The sequence below is a fragment of the Austrofundulus limnaeus genome, unplaced genomic scaffold, assembly GCF_001266775.1.
Source record: "Austrofundulus limnaeus strain Quisiro unplaced genomic scaffold, Austrofundulus_limnaeus-1.0 Scaffold1063, whole genome shotgun sequence".
Lineage (NCBI taxonomy): Eukaryota > Metazoa > Chordata > Actinopteri > Cyprinodontiformes > Rivulidae > Austrofundulus > Austrofundulus limnaeus.
This window is the reverse complement of record NW_013953465.1, coordinates 30,234-49,093: the sequence shown is the minus strand read 5'-3', so window position 1 is coordinate 49,093 and position 18,860 is coordinate 30,234. Positions and strand designations below refer to the sequence as shown.

The following is an 18,860-nucleotide window of genomic DNA, read 5'->3' as shown; positions in this document are numbered from 1 at the left end:
GGGTGCAGGTCCCCTAAGTGATGCCATATGCTCCAATAATTCCATTAATAATGGGAGCAGGGCTGGGTCCCTCCACAGCAGCTCTGCCTCACTTCAGAGGTGACACAGGGGGAAAGTAAAGGAGGGGAGCGAGAGAGCAAGAAATTGATTTCATATGTTTTCTCTCTAGCTAGTGTTCCAAATGCGTGAGGATCAATGCCTACTTATGCCTTCCCCCCACCCCCACCCCCTCCCCTTCTCCTCTCATCACCCCTGTATTCTAGAGGAGAAACCACAGACTTCCTTCCTGCTCCTTCAATTTGTTTTTCCAAACTCTAATGCGCATCCATTTACTATTTCAGCATGTTTCGCATTACCAAAAAAAAAAAATAATAATAAAAAGGCAGCTCGGAGCAACGCTGTTCAACTTATTTGTTCATTTTTATTTTTTTACATAAAAAAAAAAACAATATTTCCCCTGACTTTACTGATTTATTCCTCTCCCATCTTTGTAAACCTCCTCGTTCTCCTCACAGACTCCCTCGGGTTTGCTGCTGGCTCACAGTCCGCTGCTGCAGGGGATCCACTTCTGGAGCAGCCTGAGCCCCGTCGCCCCCATCAGCCCCGCCCGGCTGCAGGGCCACAGCTCCCTCTTCCAGGTAAGAAGCTCATGCAGGTGGGGGGGTGGGGGTGGGGGAGGGGAAAGCAGAAGAGAGGGATTACAAAAAAAAGGCAGAAAAGCAGAAGAGACTGTGCATTTAAGGGTTGATTGTTTACAGGAAGTGCTCTGAAGCAGAGGAGGAAGTTGTGAGGTCGTGCTGGTAAAACGTGCTCTGCAGTAAAATCCTCTCACATTTTTTTAAATTAGATATAAAGAACAAATAAACCTGTTTTAACAGATTCAGCTCCGTAATTTATATAAACACAATTTCATCACCAAGTTTTTTTTTTTTTACTTAACAGGAAGCTTAATTATTTTTTTAAATCGCCTACACTTGATGGTTTTTTTTTTGTTATCTGCAAAGCAGCAGACACCAACGGTTGTGAAACAAGTTGGGACTTTGTAAGCAGGTCCTGCAGAGGTGTCCTGTTTCAGCTCTTGTGAGAGGGAGAGGAAATCCTGTGAATACTTCCTGTTTGAGCCCAGGGGAGCCAGTCTGAACAGGGTGGACTGGTTTGAGAGCTGCTCCTCATTTATGGAACACACACAAGCACAACCTCCTCATGCGCACACACACACACACACACACACACACACACACACACACACACACACAGAACGCCAGGTTCTTTAAACACAAATGCTGCTGTAGGTGCAGATGAAAAGGAAGGAAGAAGCACAATGAGTCAAACCAAATATCAAAAATAAAAAAAAAAGAATAAAAAACAGGAAGCCGGAGCAGTGACAATGCTGCAGTTCCTCACCGGAAAGCTAACGCTCAGCCCCTCTCTCTGTCTCTCGCCTTTCCTCTACAGTTCCCCAGCCTAATCAACGGACACATGCCCGTCTCCCTCCCAAACCTGGAAGGAACACCCTCCTCTCTGCTTCTGTCCCCCACCACCCACAAATCCTGATTCAGGGTCTCCAAAGATCGTCCACCTCCAGCTGAAAGGTTCTCCTCCATCATCATCATCTTCTGCAGACATGCTCACCTTGTTGAATCCAAAAAAAACCCGACCCCCTCATCCCATTTCTTTGTTTTAGTACTTGAGCTGCTCCAGATTCAAAGCACTTGGTCCAAAGCCATACAGCACGATGTCTGAGAGACATCTGGGACAACAGACAGCTCATTTCCACACCACCCTGTCCACAAGGGGACAGATATGTTGCTCGCTGCAACGCTTAAAGTGAGAGTTCAGATATTCTCAAGTGGGGTTCTACTGAAAGGGTTTTAAACAGTTAATATCTTACCTGTTGTAGATGGCTGTTTGAACGACTTCAGACTGGAGAAATTGGCGCTTTCTTTTTCCACCTCAGGAATCGGGATAAGTCCTGGTAGAGAGGTAGTATTTTTTTTAAAATATCCAGAAACTTTCAGGCGGTCCGCACCGCTGATGGTCTCATTTGTTTCTAAAGTTCACAAGAAGTCTCAGTCCGGGACTGAGTCATGTTCTGGACATGTTGGTCCATTCAGAAGACATGAGGAGACAGTGAGGGGATATTGTTGAGTCGACGCACAGCAGCTTTAAAATGAGTTAACCACAAAGAGTTTGGCTAAAGTGAGTTCATTACACACTTGGTGGTAAGCTACGTTGTAGCCACAGCTGCCCTGAGGCACGCTGACATTCAGACTCACATCTGAGCAGGAGGTGTCTGAATCCATCTGTGATTTATGTCTGGCCACAGATTATAAAGGTAGACTGGGCTGTGTGTTCATTTTGCTGAACTTTATGTCTTATGGAGCATTAAATATGTTCTTGTAAAGAGAGAAAAACACCACTGTAGTAACTACGCCAGACCTGCATGTGGTGCAAAAATACACCAAAAACAGGAAACATTGGGCCTCATGCAAAAACCATTCATACGAACAGATTTGTTCTTAAGTTGTGCGTACGAGTGATTTAGGAGAATTTGTGGCATTCACCAATTTTCTCGTATTCTAAGATTTTCTTCAGATACGAACAAAATTCACGAGTGGTCCAGACCTGTCGTATATTTTACGAGCAGTCAGTCTGCTGTTATCCAGATGAGTTTTCCTCCCTAATAACTTTATATTTCATTAGTTTGAAGATATTTTGAGTTGAAAATAAATTACACTCCATAATTATGTTGACAATAGGCTGTTCTGTTTGAATTGAAATTATAATTTTAAATGTAATAATGTAGACTAACGACATAAATTAGTTAAATTAAATTGGTTATTAAAGCTGTTGTATAACACTACAATATTAATATGAAGATCTCAAACTAAAAACCAACTTAAATTATGCATTAACTGAAGTTTGGAGACATTTTAAAATGCTTTTATTCAGAAGTCTGACACATGCGACGGTGGGGGAGACAGCCGGTGTTGGTGGGGGGTAGTGATGCGCAGCTGCTCTTCTTCTGAATAAAAGAAAACTATGTAACACAGTTGTTTAAAATTAATTTAAAAATATTTGACCAAAGGAAAATCAGAGCAAGACTAGAGAGAGATAAATATGATTTAGATGTTTATTTCTGTGACTGTACGACCGACAGGAGACACGACATTAACAGCAGTAGTTATTTCATTCCTCGGCTTTAGCAGGTCTGACGCTGCTAAAAATGACCGATTTTGTTTTCTGGATCTCTGACAGCAGGACTTCAATCTCTGAACTCGTAAAGTTCTTCTTTTTTACTTTGCGATGTCATTTATGAATGAACACTTCCTGGTATGTGGGGCAGGAAACATATATCCTTATATGGTGTTTTTGGGGTGGTAATTATGCCAATTACCTCTCTGTGTTCACGAGCAGCTGATACGCATTCATCATGTTTAAGCAGCTCATTTACACACTTTTCCTGAAGATAGAAGAGTTTGTTGAATCTGACGTGGCATGTTCGTACAAACCCTTCGTACGAAAAAAATAAGAGAAATTTAGGATAAGAATATAAACATGTTCTTGCATGAGGCCCAAGGTGTAGAAAGCTTACAGCTTGCACACTGAGTATATGTAAATATGAGAAAAAGAAGTTGGTTGTTAAATCAGAGGTGAGGCTGTGGCTTTAAAAGGGTGGCATTCAAAATTCAAATCTGAAACCTGATTTAAAAACAGAAGAGAGCTCATTTCTGATTGGTTGAGACTCCCACAGCTGTTTCATTAGCCGGGACCTAAAGTAGAAACATCAAGCTCTCCAGGTCCACTCTGTTGTGACAGAAATGTTATCTTTACCTGTTAAGTTAGCACATAAAGAACTGGTAATCTTAATGTAACGTGTTGAAACTGAGGGAGCCCCCCCACCCACCCCCCACACACACACACGGTTAATGTGCAGTTAGCTCCTCGCCTCCGTTCTGCAGTGTTTGGAAGCAGCTTATATCTGGACTGGACTTTGGATCAGTTCTGTGAAAGGAGCTCGTGTGCAGCCGCTGTCTGACCAGCTGCAAAAACTTCAGCAGCTCAGGCTGTAGTGGAAACATGACGGAGAGCGGAAACAGTTAGCATAGCCTCATGGAAGAGTTGAAGAAGAGTTGAACCCTGACGAGCTAACAGCTAATCGGAGCCGGACCAAGACCAGAGTGCATTGCTTCAGGCCAAAAACGACTCCAGCCTCAAAAATTGTCCGTTTATTCAAAGGCTAACAGTTTTTAATGCCAGTTTCTCATGATTGTTGTGTCCCAGGCTGGAAGAGCTGCAGCTAACATTAAGTTCTCTTACAAATACCCACAATTCAAAGTAAATATCTGAGATGAAGTTGTTTACAGAGGCAGCAATCCACTTTGGTCTGAGCCCCACTCTGACAGGTAAGATATTTACTGTTCATGCCCATTTCTCAGAAGCCTACTCTAACAAAACTATTACTTTAACTTGTCTGATTCTATGCAGAGCTTTTGTCATTTTATTCTTGTAAAATTGTTTTTATCTCCTTTTAAAACGGTAATCTCAGCGTGAAGCGACTTGTTCCGCTGCTGTGATTTTTGTATGTAGTGTATGCACTATGCTTCAGATAGTACCAGCTGTGCCTTATTGTCCTACTTTTTACTTTATTACTTTAAATGAAGACGAGATTTCAAATCAATTAAAAAGTTTTTTCAGTCGTTATCTACTTTTTTATACTGGACTTGTCATACAGTTTGTATCCTGTATGTGTTGTTTTGGTTTTTTTGTATTGTTTAAAAAAAACATTTTCAATAAAGACAGCATTGAATGCTTGAACAGTCTCATAAAATAAAAAAAGCAGCTTTGTATTAAAAACAAAACAGCATTTTTTTGGTTTAAATTTTTTAATTTATTGTCTTTACTCTGGAAAAAAAGATGAGAGGGGGCGTTTGCAACCAAAAATTCCCACACCAAGAAGAATTATTCACAACAAATATGATACAAAAAAAACATGTAACACTGTTAAATAAAGCGTGACTCAGATCGGACTCAGCAGGGGCGGAGCTTCATCACACCACAGAGCAGGCATGCAGCACGATGACGGAGGAGAAAAGGTCAATTTTAACACTTGACTGAAACAGGAATGGTAGACTGGAGAAAGATCTGCAAACACAAAGGCAGCAGTACAGCTCCGACACTGGGAACTCCCACGTCACGTGCCTGGCTCACACAGGTAGCAGTAAGGTGTTTCAATCCGTCCAGTGATGCTTTTAATTCAGTTTTCTTCTAAACGCCAGCATCCAATGCAAACCTGTTTTATTTCTCTCCAGATGTAACTTCAAGAAAAAAAAAGCTCCGCTCATGTTTTACCTTCGACTGGGATGAAAGCTATCTTTTTTTTTTTTTACGGCCTCAAAACTAGAGTAAAATGGTCACAGATGATCGGCGCAGCACCGTGTCAATGGAGACGAGACATCGAACCGCTACAGAAACATCCCTCCGTCTGCGAGGTGGAGGTAAATGTTAATGACAAAATGAGCAAAAATAAAAAATACCACTTCAAAAACAAACAAACAAACAAAAAAAGAATCTTAAAAATCTATACACATGGCATGTATTCATTAAAGTGACTGAGCCAGTTAGAATTCTAAACAGTAGTTGGATTTAGCAGCAAATCGTTTGTTTTCTCAATAAATATAGATGTACAGAATATAAACGTCTCTTTTCGGAGCAGGGCCCGTGAACCAGAACCCCGGGAGGAGGTGAGGAAGGGTCGTGCTGTGGATGCACACACACACACCCCGCTTGAGGAGTCGACCGGGGTGGAGGAGTGATGATGATGATGTTCTACTCGGACATCCATCTCTGATCCGTCGGAGATCCTTCTCACCAACAAAAATTAAAAAAAAAAAAAAAGTCCAGGAAATTTAAAACAGCATGCTTTGTCTTCTGCTCTTCCCAGTACCTGGTGGAAAAACAAAATATATTTATAAGCTCTTCAAACTGCCTTTGTGTCATTTAATCAGATGAAAGGAGCTCCTTCAGACAAACAGGAAGTACAACCAATTAACTCCAAATGCTTGTTATGCTCTACAGAAATAGCTGTAACTTAGTCAATTTTACAGATATTAAATTAACATTAGGGGTGGTAGTAGCTGAGAGTCTTATTCATCACCAACTCAAAGCTCCAAAAGATTTTATTAAAATTTTGTTTCAAACTTTGTCACGTGAGGCGGTAGGGGAAATGCATTCATTAAAACATGCTACTTTTTATCCAGCATGTTGAGCATTCAAACTTTAACAGATGTCCATAATGTGCAGTGATTTACTGCAGTCCTGCTCAGAAGCTGTTTGTTTGTGTAAATATCTAATTTAGGGAAACAGAACAAAATAAAGTGTTTTTTGTGTGTATTGTTAGTGTTGTGGACTGATACTGTCTCAATCCCTTTCCTCTCCCTTCATTCCTCACCTGATTCTGGGTACGAGGAGTTCCGGTAGCCGGGGTCTTTCTGCATCTGTACCTCCTTCAGTGTAAATATTGATATATCTGCAGACATCAACAGTTTTAGCTTTAACACACTAAACAGGAAACTTTACCGGGAGAAGTGACTCTTTCAAACGGAGCCTTCAGGTTGGGCTGCATTACAGCATCACAAAGCAATTACTCACTCTCTGGCAGCGTTTGCACACGTGGCCCCAGGCTCCTGAAGTACGGGTGCCTCATTGCTTCATCAGCAGAAATCCGCTTTTTCGACTCGTACTGAAAAATCAGGAGAAACAGAAGCAGCTGTTCCAGATTAGACAGAAACGAGTCAGGAAGTGTGTGAAACACTGAGAAGGCAGGCACATTTCTAGACGCAGGAACAGAAAAACGTACTTTCAGGAACGAAGCGAGCAGCGGGATCCCATCGCTGTCCAGCCTGTGTGGAGGGAGGGGGGGAGAGAAGAGAGCGGGGTCAGTAAGGTGGGGGGGTGACTCACTGGGTGTAAGGAAGGAAACGGAGCCAAACGCAGTCAACTATTCCACAGGATTTCCTCACAGGAAGTGACAAAGAGCGCACACTCCTAACTAAACTCTAGTCATGTCTAAAAGCTGAACTGGGTTTAATACCTGGCTCTCAGAGGGAATATTTGATCAATCTCTTCTCCAATGATAAGTGAACTAATGAGAAAGGTGAGCAGGTTGTGTTAATTAAAGTAAAGAGGTGTAATTGTTAAAATGTAAAACATAAATACATCTACCTGGGTGCGTGGTTAATCAGAGGTTGGGGTTTGTACTTGGGGAACTTGTAGGACTTGAACTCGTCGATGGAGGATATTCCAGGCCAGCTGTCTTCTGTAGGAGTGCCTGTGGAGGGACAGTCAGTGGACTCTTTTAGAACCGGGCTTCACCGGGCCAGCTGAAAGGGGCTTTCAACACGGCGAATAGGAGGAGGGGGGGAGCCAACATGCCAGCTTCAATGAGATTACAAAGTTGTTCTCCATCAGCAGGGGGCAGCACTGACCTAACAGCCTGAAGATGAGGTGCAGCTCGTCCTCCACTGTGGACCCGGGGAACAGGGGCCTGCCAGCAGCCATCTCAAAGAATATACAGCCCACACCCCTGAGAGCATCAAAGAGGGGGAGGGGGTCAGTGATGTTTGTTGGTGGAAAATATCTTGATCAGATCCCAGAACCCCCCCCCCCCAGCAGAGTGAGGCCCACTCACCACATGTCTATCTGCGTGGAGTACTCCGAGGAGCCCAGCAGCACATCGGGAGGTCGATACCAAAGCGTTACCACCTCGTTAGAGTAGGTTTTAGTCGGCACCGACTTGGCCCTCGCCAGGCCTGTGGAGCAGAAACCAGAACAATCAAACAGAGACACAAACAACCATTCACTCCCTAACTCAAACAAGGGGTGAAAGAGGGGCTTGTGGAGTTACAATAAAGAGGAATTCAAAACAAAAGCATTGCAGTTCCACTTTATTTAAACCCCAACTGAATGATTTTACATTGAAAAGCATATGAGTCCTTTAATGTTTTTTTTTTTTGTGAAACTTTAAAGGGATTGTTTGCTCTTTTCTGAAGTGACAGTGACTCAGTTGGTAGAGTTGTTGCCTCTCAGTGAGGAGGTTGCTGGATCTAATCCCAGCCAAGGGCCTCTATGATAGAGTTTACGTTCACAATGTGCATGTGTGGGTTTCCTCCGGGTACTCTGGTTTCCTCATGACTGTTAGGCTAACTGGTAACTCTACATTGTCCCTAGGTGTGAGGTGTCTCACATCAACTCATTTTGAGGCTGTCTCTTTAAATGCAAACAAGCTCTTCACAGCCCGCCTCCTCTCCAGCTTCCTTCCTAGTTTGATAGAGGGGTTTATGTCTGTATAGCAGCGCAGAAACATTTTATTTACAACTTAATTAAAATATGTCAACAACAGAAAACTCATCCATCCAGCCTCACATGTTGGAGCCAGAGTCTAACCCAGAATCATAAAATGAAGACGATCACATTGTAGTTGGTAAATACAGACCTTATTTTTCTGTCCTGTCACAAATACTGAGAGACAATATTTCAGAAAATGTCATAGAAAATAGAGAAAACTGAACGGGTTTAAAAATATGATCCAAACAGAATATAAAGATATCTACGTAGCACCGGGAGAGACTCCAAACACACAACAAAATGCATTTAACGGTTAAAAACGTGGATTCTGCAGGACATGTCCTCTTTAATTTGTTTTTGTTTTGTTTTTACCAAAATCAGCCAGTTTGAGCTCCCCTCGGTCGTTGATGAGCAGGTTTTGGGGCTTCAGGTCTCTGTGGAGAACTTTCCGTCTGTGACAGTAGGCCAAGCCTCGCAGGATCTGGAATAAAAAAATCTAAAGAGGGGAAAAAAATTGTCTGTTATATTTCATATTTTACAGGTGTCAAAACCATCTTCAGACAGCATCTCAGTAATCTAAATATGTTTATGGAGTTAAAACAGGGAAAAGAAAAAAAACATGGCTAAGATAACATGTTTGGCCAGCAGGGGGCGCACAAACAGTGGTTCTGGCACCAACATGAGCTCAGACCTCCTGACAGATGACGGTGGCTCTGGTGAGGCTCACCTTGACGTTGTGCATGCTCAGGATGTTCCCACAGTCGTCCATGTACTGCTTCAAGTCCTTGTCCTGGAAAAAGGAGGTCATCGGTGAGGCACAGAAGCTGCAACATTTGGTAAACAACAACAAAAACTCTGCAGACGGTCATGAACAACAACAATATGAATAAATGTGAGCGGCCCTGAAGAGGAACAACAACACGAGGCAGAACCGAGGTGACGGCAGAGGTGAACCCAGTCTCACCAGGTATTCAAACACCAGTGTGAGCGACTTGTCTGTGTGGACGATATCGTGCAGCGTCACGATGTTGGCGTGTTTCAGGTCCTTCAGTAAAGACACTGGAATGAAAAAACATGACAGGTGCTAATTAATAAATGACTAATTGTTCAGTTTTTATTGTCAGTGTGATCTGATGTTAAACACGTCGCCCATCGCCTTTCTTACTGAGTGTCTGTGTTAGCAAAATATCTCATGAACAGGACAAATTCTTACAAAGCTTGTAGAAAGTAATCTTTAGATGTACGTTAACTATTGGTTAATGTTTGGAGCCAATTCAATTCAAGATGATCAAATGATCATTAAAAAAAACTAACAAAAACTCAGTTTTAACAGATTAGCTAAAACTTGATGTGTAGTAGTAGAGACTCATCCCCAGCACACATTATGATCATATCACACAATACTTTAAGAAATAATTTAATTTTAGAAATCAACTTTATCTCCTAACCCACTAGGGTAGATTTAATCGAAACTTTCAAACTAAATTAGCTGAATCATTAACTTTTCTATTCAATCTAAATCAAGAAGGCTGCCACAGCCTTTAAATAATACAAAAAAAGGATATAATCCAGTCAGTTTTACAGAAATCAAGCTAAAATTAGGAGTGGTAGCAGCTGAGTCATTCACAACACAAACTCCGAGAGGGACGTTATTTTTAACCAAATCAACTGAAACATAATTTCTCGGCAGAAAATGACCTCACTAAAATTCTGACATGAAAGCGTTGGACGGTATACATCCCTTCAAAGAGGCCAGGTCTTTAATTTAAAGCTATCTCAGCTGTTTGCTTGTCAACTTGGTCAGGACTGAACTATTTCTGCAGTTTGAGGGCGTTCAAGGAGCTATCTACACCAGGTAAGATACTGACTGATCATATTTGTTTTCAGGGCCTCATTTGAAAAGATCTGAACTGTTTCTTTAGGGCTGTGTATAGATCAGCCCTCAGCTAAAAGCCTGAAACACTTGAGCTTTTTATTCTCTGCTCTAAACCTTACCTTCTCGGATAGCCGTGCACGGCGCCCCCTCCTCGTGCTCCAGTCTGATCTCCTTCAGCGCCACCAGGTTTTCCGTCAGCTTACTCCTCCCCTTATAGACCGTTGCGTACGTGCCCTGGAGGTCAAGAGGAAAAGATTAATAAATAAAATAGTTTCAGGAGCCGGAGCGAAGCGGCACAATCTGGTTGTCAGGGGTTAGAGCATTAGCACCTGGAAGACGAGGTTGTAAATCTCACATACCTCCCCGAGTTTGTCCAGTTTGATGTAGGTCTCCAGCTTCCCAAAACCAATTTCTGACTGGAGGAAAGAGAAAACAACAACTAGCATTAATGCTGGGAGCTGTTACAACACTAAAACATCAGGATCAATCCTCACGACTGTCTGAAGTTGACTCAGATATGTTAACATCAAACTCCTTTAAAATATTTTATTTTTACCCATTTCTGCTTGAATAATTAAATCTAACTTCATACTGAATAAAATATTCAATGCTTGCAGACGTGATGAAGAAGTGAAAAGAAATGTTACCTTCACTAACACTTGGCTGTGAAGCTAAACACAAACTAATTATGCTCTGAAAGCTGCTGGGCAAATCAAAAGCTCCTCTGCAGCGACTGTAACGCAGGATGAGGTCCAGCTCCTGCTGAGCTGACGGCTCAGAGGTCAAACACACGAGCAAAGCCTTTCAGAGCTGTGGAAACAACACTGCGGGGCGGCGTGTACGCACATCAAACTGATGGGAGAGGCTGAGTGTTGGTTCTTTGCTCTGCTTTGGCCAGATGCAGACTCAAAATAAAAACCAGTGAATACAGAAGCTGCTGACTGGGCAGCAGCGTAAACACGAGCAGAGAGGAGGAGTTTAGATGAAGACGAGGTAAAAGCTCTCACTTCCTCTTAATGCAGCTCATAAAAACAACGTTAGCAGCCTCCCTGTGACCTCCTGCTCCGCTTCACTTTCATTCACAGCTCATCCTCTGATGTGGGCTGGAAAACTCTGCATCTATTTATTTACAAAACATATTCACAGGAAAACAGCCCTTCAGAACATGAATGAAGTTCATACAACTTCATTCAGTAATGCTTCAGTCTAACGCATGTCTGTGACCAACTCTAAACACCTCCACATGCTCCTTCTGATCTGCTGAAACTGACTCTCAGTGACAAACAGCCGAAAAGCTCATGAACATGAAACAGACGTGAACGGAAGAACCTGCCTGATAAAAACTGTGGAGCTTTAATCAGGACATATTTGTGGACAAATTAATGGGAAAATGGGACTTCCATACAGAAAATTCCAACAAAAGCTACAAATAACATCCAAACAGAAAAGAACAAAGTGTCAGGTCAGGTAAAAACTCGTCAATAACGCTGAAGTCTACATTTAGTTGAACAAATGTTTGTGACGATGACCATTTTTCAAGATGATAATGCATCTTGTCACAGGGTAAAGGACCTGAAAACTTTCAGGAGAAACGTGTAATCTGATCTCAAACCAGTTTAATTTCTCTGGTGGAAACTGAAGAAAATGATAAGCTGCAATCAAAATGTTGGAGGCAGACTGGTGAAAAGTGCTGTTCATCATTATTTAGGTTTTTTAACAATACTTGTAGATGTTTCACCACTTAATGTCATGTTTAGTTATTGTGTTTTGATATAACACTCTTATGTTCATCATTGATGTTGTTTATTTTTGTGTTTCCTCTTTCCCTTATCCCTTCAAGTGTCCTTGGCACTAACCAGGCCAGCACTTTGTATTTAGTTGAAGGATCCAACACAACAAAAAGTAAGAAAACATCTGAAACTAGACACGGGTTTTTACGATGTAAAAACAAGTGTGCATTGCCACGTAGCATGTCATTGCAGCATGGCTTTGCCTGCAGCAGTGGACTTGCAGAATGAACTGTGACCAAGTTCAAATGTGTTTTCTATACCAGCTTGTGCTTGTCAAGTCAGCAGGTGTTTGTAATTAAGGTAATTTTGTGAAAATATGAAGTTTGTAGAGATTTTCTGTTAGTTGTTGTTGCTGGGTTTCAAACCCTGATCTCCACATGAAAGCCCATGGCAGTAACCATGAGACCATTGGAGCTGTGGTAGAGAACGAGGCCAGGGTTTGGTTTGTATGTGTGCAGAAAGAGGCCACATTGCCAATGTAATGGTTGTCACTAATTTGAAATATATTACAACAATAAAGCAATACAAGGACAATATTATAGTAAAACATCAAAATACAATCATGTTAGTATTGTAAACACTGAACTATTGAGATTAAATATTATTAAACTATGGTGCAGTGCTGGGTAGATGCAGCAGGGGCCGTATTGGACCAATACAAGGCTCCATTGATTCCCATTATATGATTTTAAACATTAATATTTCAAAAACTATATGTTGTACAGGCACCAAAAGGCATAGCCATCATTTGGCATGGGAGCTTTACAAACATAAATTACAATGGCAGCTCTAGGACAAAGTATGCAGGAGGAGAAGTGTGCCAAAATGAAGATGACTTGGATGGGAAACGAATCACAATAGTGTGCATTGCATTGGCAATGCACACTGATAACTTCTGTGAGTTTGACAGTTTTTAGTTATTCTTTGATAAACCACGTGGGTTAAAGTCTTTCAGATGATGTAACTAAGCCTGGTTTTAGGTGAAACTCTTCTTTCGGCTTACTTTCATGCTAGAATGTTCCTCCTCCAACAATCTTCTCAACGTTGGGACTCACGACATCGTTCAGGATCTCGTCTGTTTAAATAGTTCCTTTTAAAAACACTCTGGACTTCATCTTGGCGACATCAGACCAAACCTGGTCCCGGCATTCATCAGGCGTCTGAATGTTCTTTCAGAAAGTTTCATCTTATCGTTTTGGGCTGAGGAGCAAAGAGTGTTTACTCTGGATGCTGTCCAGAGGGGCTGACGTCACAGATTCCTGCTCTGAGATCTGAAAGAAACTTTTATTTTCCTCACTCGACTGTTTAAAGAGGAGAGTTTTCCAACATGTCCATTCAAACCGTAATCTAAAAATATCATTACAATAATTAATATTAATAAATGTTTTTTCTTAGATATAACTCGCCATACCTCAATACCCAACAGCTGTAGGGGTTTTAACAGACCTGCAACATTTAAAATGTGTATATAATGTACATGTATAACATTATAAACCCATTTTGAGCTTTTATTTCTCAATTAAGTGGAGGTTTGCTAATTTTTCCACGGATTTATTTCCAATGTAAATTGAAATTTAGTATTTGAATTAGGGCTGCCATGATAAGTCAACTAGTCACGATTATAGTCGACTATTAAAATCGTCGACTAATTTAATAGTTGATGCGTCATTTTTTTTTCTAACTTTGTTTTTCTCTCCAAACTGCTGCGGCACTTTCCACTGCCACATCTGCCTTTCTGTCCTTCACACACATGTGCAGTAGATTGGTAATTAGGGCTGCCACAAATGGTTATTTTTATAGTCGACTAATAGGTGATTAGTCCACTATAAAAAATATAAAGTTAGAAAAAAAAGACGCATCCACTATTAAATTAGTCGTTGAAGATTTTAATAGTCGACATAATCGTGACTAGTCGACTAATCGTGGCAGCCCTAATTTAAATGTTACTGAATTTGATTACCAGGTACTGTATGACTGTTCTGTTTGTAGCTGGCTATAAATTGAACCTGTTTGGCTCTTTGTAAATAAACGGCTTTTTATTAACATGAGAGCTTTCAAAAAACAAGCTCTATTTTTAAAAATGTAAATCTTAATGTTCCATTTATTCCTAACACTTCCAAGGTCTTATTAAGACAAAACTCATGTTGTGATTTTTCATTGTCGTCAATAAATGACTGATGCTGAACAATTCTAAAAGTCTTGAATTAATTAATTAATTAATTTATTGATTATTTATTATTTTTTTACTTTGTCAGAATTGTTTCACCTTTCTGTTCCTTCAGGGAAAAATCGACCCAACCACAGAAACCCATGATGGACTTTTTTTTTCATGATAGGACAGGGTTCCTACAGCTTAAAACAAGTTAAATTTAAGACTTTTTAAGACCTCTTTAATGCCACTTGAAATTTATTTTAAGACCAAATTCACAAAAGACAATACAAAAAAAAATAAAAAATATATAAAAAAGAAAAGATTAAGATGAGATGAGACGCATCAGGACAAAACCCCCCAAAAAACTTAGCCACAATTTTACCCAAATGTTTACTTAAACAAAACAAAATTTTGTTAACTTTAACAAAATAATTTACTAAATGAGAGGCATTCAGTAAATTATTTTAAAAACAAAATAAATTTTAAAATTATTGTAAAATTTGAGATGAATTACAATAATCATTTTTAGTAACAATGTGTTTTTTAAGACCTCTGAAAGATTGATTTAAGACATTTTAAGGCTAATTAAGGCCTTATTTCAATGCCTTTTAATGCTTTTTAAGGATCTGCAGGAACCCTGTAGGAAAAAGGGGTTCACAGCCAACAGCAGCCAACTTGTGTGGACTTGACAGAAAAAAAAGCTTTGCTTTGTTTTGGGAGTAAGGTGGGAAAAGGCCACTTTTTTCAAAAATTACCAAAAAATAAATAAATTCCCATTTAAAAGCAAAATGAATTGTGGGGTTTTTCAAAACTAAAGGCCAAACAGAGCTAAAAAATACTACTTTAAATTAGATATTTATACATTTTGTCTGGGACGGCTCGTTTCTGGTGGACAGAAATAATATTATTTTTCAGCAGGTATACAAGGTAGTTGTTTCCCCACCAGGAGCAGTTATCATCATAAAGCTAAAGGGCCTTTTCATGGTTAACAGAGCACTTTGCAGTTCTCAAAGCAGATAATAATTCCTCTAACACCACATTTAGTATGCCTCTACAGCAGGAAATGCCTCATTTCAGACACTTTCTGATGGCCTCATCATCTTTCCTGCCATGAAACGTCCTCCTGATCAGTTTCTCACCAGTGATGCTCTGCGGGAGCGTCGGCTCAGCGGCTGGTCGAAGGGTGGGCTGCTCAGCTGCAGCTTCTGCAGGTAGCCGTCGGGTATCCGGATGTCGGCGGGCAGAGACAGACGTTTGTTCAAGTCCTGCAAACAAATAAGAAAATACACGACGCCTGTTTAAACTACTGTAAAAACAACATCACATGGATAAATATCTGTGACTAAATCAGAACAAATCAGCCTGTTCAAAGTCTCATCTATCAAAGAACATAAGTTTATACACAAACACAAACATTGTGTATTTTCTTAAAACAAAGATCCATTTAAGGATTTAAAGCACTAAACAGTAATCCTCGTGATTTGTTATATAAACCATCTGAATTCTTCCCATCATGCATTCCCTCTGTTTGTTGGATCATTTTTAATCCTGCTGCGTTAATTTCCACCTCATTCTGAGGTACATTTAAACATTTTACACCCTAATCCTCGTTGTTCTCTACCAACTCACACAAACAAGCTGCTTCCAGCTCAGCTGATGGATCTGGAAATGCCTTCTGAGCGTCAGCAAAACACCACGATGACTCAACATTTTGTCACCAGTGACAGCTGACACATTCAGACAATCAGCCAAGTTATGAGAAGCAGAGAGCAGAAAGAAGTGATGCACGGCTGAATAATGTCACCAGACAGGTTTTTTTATTGTCGAGAAGAAAGCTGCTGTCAGGAACGGGCTTTTTTCTTCGCTGAATTTGATTGAATTATGGTCTGCGTGCAAAAACTGGATGTTTATCTACAACTTATTAACTTTTAGAGGGGAGCAAATTAAAGATGGCTGCCAAACTGATAACCATTACAAAAATAATTAAGAAAAAATGGCAATGACTGACAATTTTACAGATATTGAGATTAAATTATGTGTGGCTGTTGCTGAGACTGATATCAACACAAGGTCATTTTAATGTTTGTCATTAAATTTGTGGAGTCAATTGTGTCTGTTAGCAAAATATTCATTGAAACAAGTGGATGGGTTTTAATGTAACTTTAAAGAAACACACATTGGATATACTGTTACAACTTTTAGAGTCAACACAATCCAAGATGGCCACCAGAGCCTACTGACTAAAAAACACCAACAACAAAAACAAAAAGTTATAATTTAGTCATATTTTACAGATATTAGGCTAGAATTTAGCGTGTTAGTAGCTGAAAGTCATTCATATCAGATACACTAAAGACCACTTATTGTGTGAGATCTTAACATTAACAAACATTTGGAGTCAACACTGTTAGTAAAATATCTAATGAGCCATTGGGTTACTCTCAAAGTTACCCCGGTTGTACACCTACGATTGGAGTTAGCTTAAGTCAAGATGGCTGCAACAGATTATTGACATTAACAAACACTAAAATGTAATGTGGTAGTAGCTGAAAGTCATTCAAAACTCATACTCTGCATGAGATCGGTTGTAATATTTTTTAATTAATTGACTCTATAACAAAAAGTCAAGGCAGCAGTCGATCCATGAAAAATGCTAGGCTTTGGAAATGTTTTCTCTAATTTCCTAATTTTTGCAGCAGCTTAATCAACAGATGCTTGGTTTAGCACCAGTCTGCTCAGATATTTCAGGAACAATAATTCCAGCTCTGCTGTCCTGTCGCTTCTGTCCAAACAGCCAGAACTGGAGATTTAGCCTCAGATGGAATGATGCCGCTGGTCACCTGACCTTTGCACCCAGACCACCCTCCCACCCATCTTTGTCGTCCAATGGACTCGTTCTAATCTGTTACAACAGGGGCCCATCTGGACCGTATTACATTAATCCCTGTGATGTAATCCCAAAACTGCCCTGCTTCCTGTGCTGCAAGAGAAACACGTTCCACCGCCTGCCCACAGGGAGAGATGTTCTCCTGCTTCCTGCTACTTCTCTTCTACTGCCCTTTCTTTTACGAGTGCTTCACGTCACCAACATCAGTCCTGCTACGTAAACAAAGCATAAACTTTGTTTTGTCCAAAAGACTGTCATTTGTGTTGTCCAAATTCAAATCATCCTGATCTGGTTGTGAAACAGTCACAGGAAGTATGAGGTGTACTTGCACATGGTTCACAGTGAGAGAGGTGGTGTGTCACGTCTGTGTGGGTAGATCAAAAGGAGAACAATGCCTTGCTACTTTTTATGTGTTTTTTTTCCTCTTCATGCACGCTTGCACACTTGGTTTGTCTTTGCAGATGTGGCTTTCTGCTCGTCAATCCCCGGCAGCTCTGTAATCACAACAACCTACGAGCAGAGCCACTTCTTCAGCCAGAAAATCTTTACTCCTCTCAAACTCATTTCGTTTTTGTTCACGGCTAAAATCACTAATATGTTTAAAAAAAAACTACAACCATTTCTGTTTTAAGTAACTGTACGTTATGTCTGACAACAAAGAAATTCACAAAAATGTAACATTTTATTTTTCTTGGGCAGTCGCTTGGTGACAAAAGGACATGCAGTTGTCCCGACTCCTGATTTATGTCAAACGTTCATCCCTTAAAGCCCATTAGCAGCAGTTAGTCCATTAAGACTTTGAGCCTCCCTCACACACGCAGTCAGGTGCACTTCAGCTCTTAATAGTCTGAAGGCTGCAGCTGTAGATAAAATGTGCAGCTGGTAAATAAACTTAATGATATATAAAGTCCTCAAATACACTGTCAAAACTTGTGGCAGAAGCCTGTTTGCTGTTAATGTTTGTTTAAAACCCAGTGATACAAAACAAGGACAAAATATTCTATTTAGTTACTATAATTAATGTAATTAAACACGTTTACGTGTCCAGAATCATGACAGTAAAGTAAAAACTCTTTTAGCCGGAGATGGGCAGAAACATCTGCATAAGAGTTTTGATGTTTGTTTTACATGTAGAAAAAAAAGGTTTAGTTTTAATTAAAAGTTTTCTTAGCAAATTAAATGCAAAATGCAACTTCTTTTATTTATGTTAAGAAAATATCTCAAACAATTCAAACAATTAGGACATTTTTAAAATAGAAAAACCTTTTATGTTTATATTTTAAGTGAAAAATTGTGAGAGACACTTGGTACTTACAAACAAAAGATGAAATGCTGGTAAAAAATTTTGATTGTGTTTGTTAGCAAAATATCTCATGAACAACTGGAAGTGATTACTTCTGATATGTTTGGAAGCAACACAATTAAAGATGGCCGCCACAGCTAAGCAACCTTAGCAAATGTAAAACTGGCTGTAATTCAGTCAGTTTTGCATCAACTGCACATCTCTTTACATCTCTCAACATCATGAGACTCTAAATGTGACTAAAACAGCAACAAATCTCTTATAATTTCAGTTTCTGATGTTTCACCTAAATTTGATTCAAGTTTTATTGGAGTTCATTTAGAAACACGAACAGCTCAGGTTAGGAAAATACTGTGAAGCAAACTTCTCACTTTAAGGAACCTGAAAGGGTTTTTCTGTCATCTTTTCACATTTATGTAACCAGGAGAAGAACGCAAATGTCAGGGTGTGTGTGTGTGTGTGTGTGTGTGTGTGTGTGTGTGTGTGTGTGTGTGTGTGTGTGTGTG

The 18,860-nt window shown here is 40.1% G+C and overlaps 2 protein-coding genes across 4 annotated transcripts in view; one reads left to right on the top strand and one right to left on the bottom strand.

The window, feature by feature from the left end:
- Positions 1-515: 515 nt before the first annotated feature.
- LOC106533965 (ETS domain-containing protein Elk-3) lies at positions 516-1,756 on the top strand (the record flags this gene model as incomplete). The annotated part of the gene is given in 2 exon segments (XM_014030450.1): positions 516-638; positions 1,456-1,756. Coding segments are annotated over 2 exon segments (222 nt in total), but the record flags the coding sequence as incomplete, so codon positions are not given.
- Positions 1,757-4,867: 3,111 nt separating this feature from the next.
- LOC106533964 (cyclin-dependent kinase 17) overlaps positions 4,868-18,860 on the bottom strand; it is a 43,645-nt gene continuing 29,652 nt past the window's right edge. For all 3 annotated transcript variants that reach the window (XM_014030447.1, XM_014030448.1, XM_014030449.1), the window contains 13 exons: positions 15,304-15,429; positions 10,582-10,638; positions 10,342-10,456; positions 9,311-9,405; positions 9,074-9,136; positions 8,719-8,842; positions 7,691-7,811; positions 7,488-7,585; positions 7,225-7,330; positions 6,860-6,902; positions 6,652-6,742; positions 6,452-6,529; positions 4,868-5,947 (listed from right to left, as the gene is read on the bottom strand). In XM_014030447.1, the coding sequence (XP_013885901.1) occupies positions 5,910-5,947; positions 6,452-6,529; positions 6,652-6,742; positions 6,860-6,902; positions 7,225-7,330; positions 7,488-7,585; positions 7,691-7,811; positions 8,719-8,842; positions 9,074-9,136; positions 9,311-9,405; positions 10,342-10,456; positions 10,582-10,638; positions 15,304-15,429 (1,155 nt within the window). In that variant the 3' untranslated portion in view covers positions 4,868-5,909. The remainder of the gene's footprint in view (positions 5,948-6,451; positions 6,530-6,651; positions 6,743-6,859; positions 6,903-7,224; positions 7,331-7,487; positions 7,586-7,690; positions 7,812-8,718; positions 8,843-9,073; positions 9,137-9,310; positions 9,406-10,341; positions 10,457-10,581; positions 10,639-15,303; positions 15,430-18,860) is intronic.